The sequence below is a fragment of the Bombus affinis genome, chromosome 2 (genome assembly GCF_024516045.1).
Source record: "Bombus affinis isolate iyBomAffi1 chromosome 2, iyBomAffi1.2, whole genome shotgun sequence".
NCBI lineage: Eukaryota > Metazoa > Arthropoda > Insecta > Hymenoptera > Apidae > Bombus > Bombus affinis.
Genome location: NC_066345.1, coordinates 6,738,354 through 6,750,857, shown reverse-complemented (window position 1 = coordinate 6,750,857; position 12,504 = coordinate 6,738,354). Strand labels below are relative to the sequence as shown.

Sequence of the window (12,504 nt, the reverse complement as noted above, 5' to 3'; positions counted from 1 at the left end):
AGTATGATGTAATTCAAATACAATGTAACTGAATTACAGCTGAAAACTCTAAAAAGATGAAATAAATGTTTATCCTTATGAATAATACCATATTCATCACGGATAATAATGCTTTTCTGTTTGAAACCCTTACATGGCTTCTTCCTTCCTCTTATTACCTTTTAAGTTTAATTAGCTCTTAATTCATAATTTTGATTCAATTACATTGTACTTCGTAATTGTATTTCAATTACAATTAAGAGTTGCATAAATTAGTAATTTGATTGTAAATCTGCACAATTTTGCTCACAGCTCTTTACTCGCTTCGTTTGGATGCGTATTGAACGACTTTGTCAAAAACGTAACTGCTCACTCTGCCTCACTTGCTTGCCTCGCGTACTATATCTACGTGACGGCACGAGGAAACTCGAGCGTGATGAAACAGCCTCGCGGGTCTGCCTCGCATTGTCTGTGCATAGCTTTAGACTTTAGACTATGAGTGATGCCATGTCCATGAGAATCAGTTGCTACCGATAATATTGATGATTAATTATGATTAGATTGCGGATTCTTATGCAAATTCATATTTTTAGGAATATAATCAAAAAAGTAAAATCTCAATAGAGATTTTTGATATTTTTTCATATCATGCGGAAGAATTCATTACGTTTAAATTAAATTTGTAAAATTGTTTATTTTTTAATGATATACATATCTTATTTGGCCAGGTGTTATTTTGAAATAGTTATGTATTAGTTTATAAGCAAATGATATTTCTTTGAATTATTTTATTATATAATTTTAATATTTTTTATCAAAATTAATGAAATAATTTTCTATTTTGTCTGATATTCCGTATTTGAATAAATGTTTCCTGAAGTAATATTCTGACTCTATTATAGTAATATTGTCATCTATGTCAGAAATACTGATTTCTTTATAATCTGAGATATACATTATTCAAGGATAATTGAAATTAAAATAGAAGTAAATGATTTAAAATTCAAATTATTTATTAATCTTATTTGAGAGGTAATAATAAATTAATTGTCTTAATTAAAATTGTACTGTATTGTATTCGTTTATCATATTGAGGCTTATGCCCACTAAAGTACCTTTTTTTCTATGTGCTCATCTCTTACATTTTCTCTCTATTCCTTAGAACTAAATCTGACATCCCTATTTATCTAACTATAATATTTATAATAACTATAATATTATTTTCTATGTATGTGTCAGTCTTTGGTGTTCCGTTCCATAGCATTCGTGGCATAAAGCCACTTCAGATTCATTCTTCCCTTTATGAAGTTTGTCACTTCCTGTAATTGTTTTTCGTTTGTTATTGCTACTATTTCTGTCTATTCTTTATTTCTTAGTATCTTAATTCAAATAAAAAATTATTTGAAAATGGTTTAGTTGATCTTGACACAACTGCTGTTTCTAAAATAAAAGTAAGAAAGTACTTAAACTAATTCAAATTATTATTTTTTTATCTTTATTTGAAATAACATTTTCCCAAGCCTGAGTACTAGGTAAGTACGGTATATACAATGTCTACACAATTTTATTTTTCAAATTTACATCTGATAATCGCTTATCAAATTCGCCAGACAGACAAATGAACAACTTCATACATAAAAATACATTATTAGTAAATTTACTTAATATATATGCTTATTATGAATGAACATTTTTTTAATTCTTGTATTGTCTACGATAATCTTATCATTGACACAAGCAGGCGAAGTTTTTAATGGACATATATATTTTGATTAATAACTAAAGATTATCATTCGTAATATTTCTTTCGATAAAATTTCTATTGTTCGTTATTACATTTTCAATTTACATATATAGCAAAATTTGATTAAATGCACATCTTTTGTTCAAGTATTAAATATATGTATACATCATTTTAACCAGTAAAAGTTGGCAATTTTTTACTATTGATAGTAATTGATAAACTATTCCCTTTCTTTTATATTTCAGATTTTAGGTCACATGCACCTTTTAAATATATAAACAACCACTATATACTAGCGAATTATGAGCTTATTACTTCTGATGGTTTGAGATGGCTTTAGTCAATCTTTAATGCAATTGCTGGTTACATTGATGAGTTGACAGTAGCTATTTTTTGCAAATAATATTATTATTGTTGTTATTATTGATTTGATTTATTGTTCTCCTTCTGATGCAATTTTTAAATACAATATAATTGTTATCATTATTATTTGTATTTATTGTAGTGAGGCTTAAAACCAACAATCTTTGCTAATTGCACGTTTACTACAATTTTGGTTGCTTTTTAACTTATTGCAAATATTATAATTTTATGTAATTTCATGTAATTATTTTTTTTGTAAATAGTGATATATGTATTGCTATCTAATAAAACACATATGAATATTAAAGAATGTAAATTCAGTGGCTTTGAAGAAATTGTATGAACAACTATAAGAGAGCATTAAATGCATGCCACGTGCTTAAAGTATTCATCAGATGTCATTTAAAATCGAAGATACAAATTTCATCAATCCACAAAGTCCAAGAGTTTGAATCAATACGGATAATATTCGGAAACGTACACGTTTATTTATTATATATAGCAGCATCTGCAAAATTTAGTAAAATTAAAGAGAATTCTATAAAATAATTCAAAATATTTTCCTTTTATTATATATTAAAACTTCGTGGTGCTTATAATTCGCCACAGTCATGCTTCGACATTCTACAGATCTTCTCATACTTGTTTTTTTCCATCGCAGTTTTTCAGTGTTGCACAATATGACAGACATGTGAACGTGTACATCGGTGTGTGTGTGTGTGTGTGTGTGTGTGTGTGTGTGTGTGTGTGTGTGTGTGTGTGTGTGTGTGTGTGTGTGTGTGTGTGTGTGTGTGTGTGTGTGTGTGTGTGTGTGTGTGTGTGTGAAAAAGATAAACTAGATTTGTTTCTCAAATGAAATTTAATATCAAACCATTTACTTTGCAGGAGAGTAATGTAACCCGTAAGCATGTAGATTATTATATTTCTGTAACATATATACATATTGTAAACACCCAATCTATTTCTGTTTTTATGTTCAAATTAAGCAGATCTATTGGATAAGTTTTTACTCTTTCTTCTCTTTTGTTTAATTTTGAATATTTTTCAATAAGATTTTGTTTCATGATACATTGCAAGAATTGTTTAAATTTATTCATGAAATAGATTTGAATAATGATATACATAGATAGTACTTAATAAACTAGAATAATGATAATACTGACACATATAATTTAATGCCAACTTCTTCTAGAAAATTATGTTTATTCGAACTTTTTATTCGTTTTAGAAAATTTTTTAGGTTTATACACAAAATAAAGATATGTACATATGCAAGAATGACCATTTATTCGGACATTATAATTACTACTTATATATTAGTATACTACATGAGTAGTGTACTACTTGTAGCTGTAATTATTTATTTAGCTAGATGGTTTACTAATAGCAATCACGGCTGATTTCCGAGAACCTGAGATCTAAACATTAAAATGAGTCCTCCATTCACGAGCGGACTGTTGTAGAGTTTACTACATTATGAGTCTGGATTAACTAATCGACATTGCATTATATAATCATTTAAATTATGAATACTTTTAAATTACACTCCCATAGAGTCCCAAATAACGAAATACCATTTTTTTATATAATCTTTATTAAATTTGATTATTGCTTTATTGTTAAAATTATTTCGTTATTGCAATATTATTACTACAATTACTTTATTATTACAATAATCTTTTGTAATTTTAAATGATCAATACCAAGAATAGTTTTTGTCTTATAACAAAAAGGGAACAAAGATCTTTCAGAAGATTTCTAATTTCAGATTTAATAGAAAAGTAAGGACTTCTCTAGGGCGAAGTTTAGAAACTGCAAAGAATTTAGAGAAAATGGAACTTGCGAGAAATAATGCGACATTCGGGGAAAGATCAATACTTTATTCATTTATATTTCTATGTTATCGTACTTGAATCAGTATCACAGTTATCTTGTCTGTGGTCACTGTACTTTAACGTTTTATCTTGACTTATTATCATGTTTCATTTCGACTAATAATATGACTCGTGTATCTTTATTTACTCAGAAAATCTAGGGTCAATGTCTATACGAAATACCAATGATAACCCGCAAATAATATATGTATAGTAAATTCTAGAAGAAATCGTCATATTTGTATAGTCAAGTGGAAGTTACGAACACGTCCGTAGTAAGAATACGATTTGATCAAGTATTATCAAATAGCATAAAATAGGTTTATTCTAAATCACAAATAATATATGATAGTATATATACATTAATATATATATATATATTTTTTATATTTATATTTATATTTTATTATATATTATATATATATAATAAATTATATATTATATATGTATATATTATTTTATTATATATTTATATTTTCCATATTTAATTAAAATATCCAAAGTATAATGTTTTCTATAATATCTGTGAGGTAAAATAATTTTCTACTGAGATTCTACTTTCTTAATTATATTCGCAAATAATAATAACTAGATTCATACTAAATAGTCAGATAAGAGTTAAACAATAAGAGTTAAATAAGTATAGTTAGGTAAATAGGCAATAGCTGAGTTAATACTACAGTTAAATAGTCTGGTAAGAAGAATGTGCACATATATGTATCTGAAGGATATATAGTTCAGAATGCAAGGGAAATAAGAATAACAATTGTACACCGAGTTCCTTTTCATAGCCGAGAGGCTGAAAAAATAAATTATTATTATTATTGTTGTTGTTGTTGTTGTTATAATATGCATTATTATACATACATGTATACGTATATTTTGATTTCAGAGTCAGACTTTTATTAAGTCACATTTTTCACGCTTTAGAGGAGAGCAAACGAAAATTGCAAAAACTTTATAAGAACTTAATATTATTATTATACTATTATATAATCTTAATACACTCTAACTCTGGGTTTTAGATATACTTCATTTTTTAAATATATTATAATATATTTGATTAATTATCGTTACAGTTGTTTTCTAAGTATTTTACGGAAGGTACATAAGCATATTTTGTCTTACTTTATTTTCATCTAATACCGTCTAGATCTGAAACTAAAAATAATATTACAGTGGAAGCCAAGTAAATGTCTTTTAATAACCTCCATTCTTTGATAACTTTTAATTCATTATTTATGCCAAAAATGCTGTTCAAAAACAAATCAAGAATACAATTTCAGTAAAGCCCTTCGAATTTCTTTGATTATATCTTTTAATGTTAATTTTAGGCGAAGTTTCTCTTCTCTTCATTCCTGTTTTGTATCTGCAGTATTTAGCTTTAAAATCTTATTCAATTAAAGGAAAGTAATAAACTTGCAATAAATTTCAAGCTTAGCTAAGCATGTGTATTTTTTCGTCATTACTCCTCTGAAATATCGATTAACGATGATGTCATACAAAAAGACGTAATAAAGTAAATTTTGTAGTTGAATTCGAAATGTTGCTCTAAGTTCTAAGTAAATGTTCATAATCTCTAAATAATAAATATTTAAACAGTTATGTAATAATATTTAAAATTAGTTTATTCTAGTAACATTAATTAAAGCTTTCTTTTGCAGACTAAAATAAACTGAGAAATAAATAAAAACATATTAGAATATTATATAATATTAGTAAATTCATATTTAAATGACTATCTTTTTGATTTAAAAAATTATATGTATGGGATGTCATATTTTAGTTTCCTTAGATAAGTATTTCGAAAATTATGGAAGATACTGAAACATGTTTTAGCCAAAAATTGTAAGAATCAAGGAGGGTAGATCATAGTGACATTTATTTGACCTTGAGATAACCTTGAAAAATTCTGCTAAAGTAACAATCTGTTAACATATTCTTTCTCTCTTGATATACTTTAACTTTTGTCTGAAGCATTTGCCTAAATCTTAATGCAATATTTTAAATATTTGTTTGTGTATACATATACAAAATGTATATATTATCAATTACAATTACAATTACAATACAATTACAATTTACTATTATTTATATTATCTTGCCATGAATGAAATTGTAGAAGTAAATCATTTATTTCTTAAGATTGAATGTTAATTGTGTACTTGTGTAATAGAATTAAGAAATTAATAAAGAATAGAGTTAATCGGTTTGGTTTCTGAGAGGCTCATATATGAAATCACAATTCTGAGGAAATGTACATTTACTTTGTATTCAATCTTACATTTTGAGCATAATTATAAAAATCAACTTCAAATAATTACATGAACTTAGCAATAGATTATTATAACACCACTTAAACTGTAATAATTAAATACCATTATTTGTATTTTAATTTATAAGAAAAGATTGAAATATAAATAATATTATCATATAAATAAAAATATATTTGATATAATTTTAATATAAAGAATAAATTTTGCAAATAAAATTGATAAATCGTATCCAGAACTAAATACAAAATATTATAAGTATTAATTTTATTTTACAGTGAAAGCAGCATGTTCCTATCAAAACGTAGACTTATCCTTAAAACATGTGGCACAACTACCCCTCTTCAATGTTTGGAGCCCCTTTTGGAACTTGTAAAAGAGTATACTGGCTTTGAAGAAGTAGAGGTATGAAACTTCTTCAATATTTTTCATTATTAATTAATTTTGTTACTAATACACAAATTAGAAAATTTTATAATTTCTTAAGTATAGCTTAGTAATTAAACTTAAGATATATGTAAAACATTACTTTTATAAAAGAAAATATAAAAATTTATTTATTTTACTGACATATATGCATTATACTGCAAGAGTAATGTATTATAAACAATTATAATTTTTGTTTATAATCATTACCATTTAAGACAAACTAGTTGAAGTTAAAAGTACTTGGCTATATAACTTGACCTAGTGCATGGATAAATGATGTGTCTATATATAGGAAACCTCTAGTATACAGGATACATCTCTACCTCTTGGTTTATTGATCTCTCCTACTCATGATGTAGCACATGACAATACATTTGTCCAAAATTATTTCTAATTTAATGCTTCTTGTCTTTATATCGTCTCTAAATATATATACCAATTAGTTTTATTTTATTACTATGTATGATCAAGTTATTTATATCTAAAAAAACAGAAAATATTGAAATATGGATTATATAAAATTATAATTATTGTTTCAGAATGTATTTTACTCCAGGAAAAATTACAAGAAGCCAGAGTTACAAATATCCCCGCATCAAGCATTTGAAGAAGAAGTTGCTTTGCTTGATACATTCTTCCCTGGTAAGAATACTTTTTATGTTTATGCATTTAGATTTTGTAATATTGTATAAAATAAATGTTATAATTATGATGAAGAAAAGGTTTCAAGGAAAATGTAATTTGCTATAATTTTTTTTCTAGCTGGGGAAGCTTATTGTTTAGGCTCTGTAGATTCAGATTGTTGGTATTTATACACTTTGAATAAAGAGAAGTCTGTAGATGAACCCATAGAACCAGATCAAACTTTAGAGATCCTAATGACTCATTTAGATCCAGAAGTAATGTCTCTTTTCACTAGAGATGTATGCTCCTCTGCAGACGAAGCAACTCAAAAATCAGGAATTGACAAACTTATTCCAAACATGATTATAGACGATTTTTTGTTTGAACCTTGTGGATATTCAATGAATGGAGTATCTAGAAATGTAAGTATACTTGCTGGAAAGTAAAAAATCGACATTATATAAAGAATACATATAGAAATAATTATATGTATTTTACAGGGAAATTATATGACTATTCATATTACACCAGAGCCAGAGTTTTCATATGTCTCATTTGAGAGTAACATTCCAGAAGCATCATATGAGGAAATAATACGACGTGTTCTAAACACTTTCAAACCAAAAAAATTTGTTGTAACTATCTTTGCTAACAAAGAATCAATCGCTGCTACTTGTCCACGTGATTTAGAGCAAACTGATTATCTGAAAGGTTCTGGTGATTGGCTACGTACAGATGTGCAATATTGCCGCTTCAAGAATTATGATTTGACCTGTGCATTCTATTCAAGATTCCCAAGCTGAGGGTTCATGGACGCTTCATTTGGACCTAATCAATTAGGAACTAATGAAGCGCTTATTAATAATTCTATCCGTTCTCAAACTTCCTTTTCTTTTTCCAATTCCATAAATGAGGCAAACAAACATAATCAGTCTATAAAACATATATTAAAATCTGAAAATATTTACAAAGAACATGATCTTGTATCTACTCAATATATAAAACATAATAATGAAACAAATCTTAACGAGTGCACTATACAAAATTCTATAATTACCCAAGAAAAAATTATTACAACACCCACAAGTCCAGCAATTACATCCACTCTTCAATCCATCAATCCTGATGTATCTATAAAAGATAAGCATTTAAATACAAACAGTAACGATTGTCACCCTCTGCAAAATGACATGGATATTAATAGAGGTACTAATTCCTACTCTGTGCGATCAGTATCGTCACCACAATTAACAATTAAACCCCTTACACGATCAAAAGTCTATAGAAAAACGTCTTTAAAATCAATGAATTTATCAAATTCTATGTTAGATCATAGTGTATTTAATCATCGTAAAAGTAATTTGACATCAGAAGGTCGTGTAATCAATATTTCTAATCGTTCCATCACCTCCACAGATGAAAAGGTACCTTTTTCGTGTGTTTCGGAATTGACTCAAGGAAATGACTCGAGTGATACAAAAAATAAATGGAATATGGGGGAGGTACATATTACTTGTAATCCACTTTCAACACCGTATCCGTATTCCACGCCACACCATAACATTATGAGCGAAACTGTAACAGAACCGCTAGATGATGAACCAAAAGGTCGAAGCTGCGGAAATTTTTTACCAATCTTATCGTTGATTCCACAAACAGTCATCAGCTTTCAATATTTAAGCCCGAAAATGAAATTTTCGTGGTGGAGAAATAAGATCTCGTGAAGGTACGCTTAAATGGACTATTTAGCGCAATTGTTGCTAATGGTTTCGTAGCGCAATTGTTGCTAGTGGTCCTGTAGCACAATAAAATGCTATTTGGTCAAGTTCTATGAAAACCTCTTACCTCGTAGTGAGTTCCCAATCTTCATCAATTAGAGGTATCCTGTCATCGTTACACTTATATGTCAGTCAGCCTATACCTCTTTGTTACTATAAATAGGATCATACTGAAAGAACGCATGCAGGTAGATTTTAAAAGCATAGGTAGTTCCTTCACTCTATGGAAACGTTTTGCACAATGTACAACAACTTTGAATCCTTTAAAAATATTGTCTATATTGTTCATTACGCTTCTATTGGATCCTCTAGTCCATGAAGTTTTTCCTACAGTTTATTAATTTATAGTAGAATAAAACAGATATCCTTGCTTCATGTGGCAGATTCTCTTATAACTTCCTCTACTTATATCTCAATATTACTTATAGTAATTCATTTTAGAAAAAATCAATATGGATTATGCAACAGTATGGATCTAATTTCAAATGAGATACATCAGTAATATTACAGTTTCCTTAAATTTATTTCTATCATAAATGATTTTTGGTTGAGAAAGAAAAATATCTATTTAAGGAAAAAGTCCTTATAAGAATATTTTTTTTGTAAAAAAATATTTAAATCTTAAAAAAATCTTATAAAATCCTAAAAAAAATATTTATGTAAGAAAATATTTCTTTTCTATAAATATAAATATTAAATAAACAGCTTCTTTCTTAACTTAGTGGATTATTTCTAAAACAAAATATATTGATCCATACGAGCTTTTAAAAATATTAGACTTTTAAATATCTTATTTCATCAGAGTATAATTAAAATATTCCATGTGAATAACCACTATATGTGATATTATTAAAAATATGGAAAATAATACACCAGTTGGTGCTGTACAATGTTAAAAATCTAGATTAATTCAATTTCCTTACTAAATTTAGTTTCATGTTATGAAGTGGAAGAAGCATTAAGGTAGTTAAAGCACTATGATTAATTAAATCATTCCTATATGCGTATGTGTATAATATGTGCGAGCGATGTATGTATATATGATGTCATATTTCTTCTACAATTTTTATTTCTCTATGAGAAATGTTTATATCTATAAAGAGATCATATTTCTAAAAAGATGATTAAAATTTAACTTTTATTAAACTCATTTTATTGAATATTCAGAATTTTATTAAAAGAATTCATATTTTGTTATTTTTTCTGCTACTTGTTTCTCATCTTAATACTTTTTATGTAAAATCAATCGTAAAAATTCATTTATAAACTTACATCTGGTTCATTTTACAATAATGTTACTTATTTTTTGTTTGCCAGCTAATAAATAGGTTTTATAAGTTTTTATATTCTGTTAAATTTTATAACATTTCCACAAATTGTTTTAAAATTAAAATAGTAAATAATTTTATAACTGTCTTACGTACATAGCAAAGAAATTTTGGTAAACAAATTTTGGTTTTCAAAGAAGAGAGAGAAAGACAGAGTAAGAGAAGAGAGAGCGAAAGAGAGACAGACAATAAGAATTATGTCTAAAAATTTTGTTTTGTATACATATAAGATGATTTAACACTATAAATGTACTAGCATTAATAACTTATATCGTTTAGAAACAAACGTAATAGTAATCTTTAATCATTAATGAAAATATAAAATTTGTACTGTGATTACTTCTTGTTTTATGAATAATGTCTCATTTAAATTACATATAATTTGTAACAATTTACTTTATTTAATAACAGTGAGAAATCTGCACTTTTAACAATACTAACCATCTAATAATATAAGTAAATAAAACATAATGTGGTAGGTAATATACATTAGTCCTATTAAGTGCTTTCTAAAATGTATTATCTTTTGCTATAGATTATTATTGCATGTACGATAACTTAATTTGTGTATTATATTCATAAAATAAAGATTATATTTAGTCAATTAATGCTGTATAGAATTTATTTCGCTTGATATTATTACAATGAATACGTAATTTAACTAATTATTACAAATTTTAACTGAAAACTTAATAATACTAACAATATTATTGCTTAAAAAAATTGATCATAATTGTAGATATAGTATTTAATATCAATGTTCTATAATAACACATTTATTTGTAAATTCATTAAATTATGCTGTCAACATTAGGATGTTCTTGTTTAGTAAAATGAATTCCACTGAACATTGCATTGAATCTTGATCGTAATCCATGTTGTATATTCTTATATGTTGTTTCTTGATGATCCTTTTGTACCTCTTGTACTTCCATATCAAATTTATTTTGAATTTTGTTTAATGCTAATAAAGAACAAATATGTGTATTTAAACTAACTGAAATAATAAAGTAAATCAATGAAAACATTATTAAGCGTTTTCTGTTACAACCTTGCTTTGGACTCCTTTACCTTTCTTCAAGTCCATATCATCCATTTCTGTATTACTGATTTTAGATAATTCTTGTCTGAAACTCTCTGTTATTTTTTTTCGAATATAATCAGCTTCTATTTCTTGTTTAGTTCGTGGCACTCTAAATCGGATACAACAACAAAGTCCAATCAATACACTAAGTAAAATAGAAAGTATTATGCCAGCAAGTTGCCAAACTCGAAATCCTGAAAATGCTTCATCTTCCAACCATTTTTCAACTCTGCCTTCAACACAGTCTCCAGGTCGTACTGCTATTTCATGAGGTGAACATGGTGGAAAGGATGAAGATAAAATTGATGCAATAGTTGGTTCATCCAATTCCTTCATAGTTAATTACTGAAAAGATTCAGTCACTTAAATAAATTTTAAGAAGTAAGACATTTAAATGGAGAATAAATATCATTGTTAAGTCATTATTATGAATATTTCGTTTCATTTCTTTATAGTATTAATCACATAATTATATATCATGTATAATTATAAATGTAAACTTTAAACGAATTTTTACATTAAAAAAGTAATGCAAAATAATATAGTTTGTTTCTAAACGCAAACAACAAAGTATTTCATTTAAAATTTTATATTAATATCACATTATAGTATATATTCATACATTTTAACTATAATAAAAATGGTTATAATAATCTATGGTACTTACATATTTTAAAAAATGTAATATAATCTGTATTAACATAAAAAAATTTTTAATTCGTTTTCACTTAATCATAGGAATAATTAATACAATGAAAAGTTTTAAACAGAAAGCTAGAACAGTGTGGTATACTGTGTGAAAGAATACGTATAACTGAAATTTTAAGAGGCACATACTGTAGCTTTTATGTCAGTGTTAAATAAAGAGGTGTGGTTATTAATGAACACCCGTATTTGGCACTCCCTAGTTTTCACCTTAATCATGTCTTCCAACCCTTACATCCATTTGCTAATTACAAATCAATAGTACTAATTTTCATAGTCACTAGATCAATATTTCTGATTAATACAAACAAAGGTTTGGTAAT

At 26.5% G+C, this 12,504-nt stretch overlaps 3 protein-coding genes across 6 annotated transcripts in view; 2 read left to right on the top strand and 1 right to left on the bottom strand.

The window, feature by feature from the left end:
• LOC126924660 (S-adenosylmethionine decarboxylase proenzyme) overlaps positions 1-8,307 on the top strand; it is a 29,572-nt gene extending 21,265 nt beyond the window's left edge. The window contains exons 3-6 of the mRNA XM_050739365.1: positions 6,512-6,638; positions 7,202-7,304; positions 7,425-7,708; positions 7,787-8,307. Of these exons, the coding sequence (XP_050595322.1) occupies positions 6,512-6,638; positions 7,202-7,304; positions 7,425-7,708; positions 7,787-8,089 (817 nt within the window). The 3' untranslated portion in view covers positions 8,090-8,307. The remainder of the gene's footprint in view (positions 1-6,511; positions 6,639-7,201; positions 7,305-7,424; positions 7,709-7,786) is intronic.
• On the top strand, positions 8,096-11,000 carry LOC126924671 (uncharacterized). Of its 2 annotated transcripts, none has more exons than XM_050739404.1 (2): positions 8,096-8,492; positions 8,703-11,000. In XM_050739404.1, the coding sequence occupies exons 1-2, from the start codon at positions 8,096-8,098 to the stop codon at positions 9,008-9,010; spliced, it is 705 nt and encodes a 234-aa protein (XP_050595361.1). In that variant the 3' UTR covers positions 9,011-11,000. The 2 variants fall into 2 exon arrangements, with proteins under 2 accessions (XP_050595361.1, XP_050595351.1); XM_050739394.1 differs by having other exon boundaries at positions 8,096-9,012; positions 9,506-11,000.
• LOC126924708 (transmembrane inner ear expressed protein) lies at positions 10,997-12,375 on the bottom strand. Of its 3 annotated transcripts, XM_050739510.1 has the most exons (3): positions 12,144-12,375; positions 11,464-11,821; positions 10,997-11,389 (listed from the first exon to the last, which is right to left on the bottom strand). In XM_050739510.1, exons 2-3 carry the CDS (start codon positions 11,810-11,812, stop codon positions 11,184-11,186), a joined length of 555 nt encoding a protein of 184 aa, XP_050595467.1. In that variant the 5' UTR covers positions 11,813-11,821; positions 12,144-12,375; the 3' UTR covers positions 10,997-11,183. The 3 variants fall into 3 exon arrangements, with proteins under 3 accessions (XP_050595467.1, XP_050595458.1, XP_050595472.1); XM_050739501.1 differs by lacking the exon at positions 12,144-12,375 and having other exon boundaries at positions 11,464-12,079; XM_050739515.1 differs by lacking the exon at positions 12,144-12,375 and having other exon boundaries at positions 10,997-11,356; positions 11,464-12,073.
• Positions 12,376-12,504: the final 129 nt, after the last annotated feature.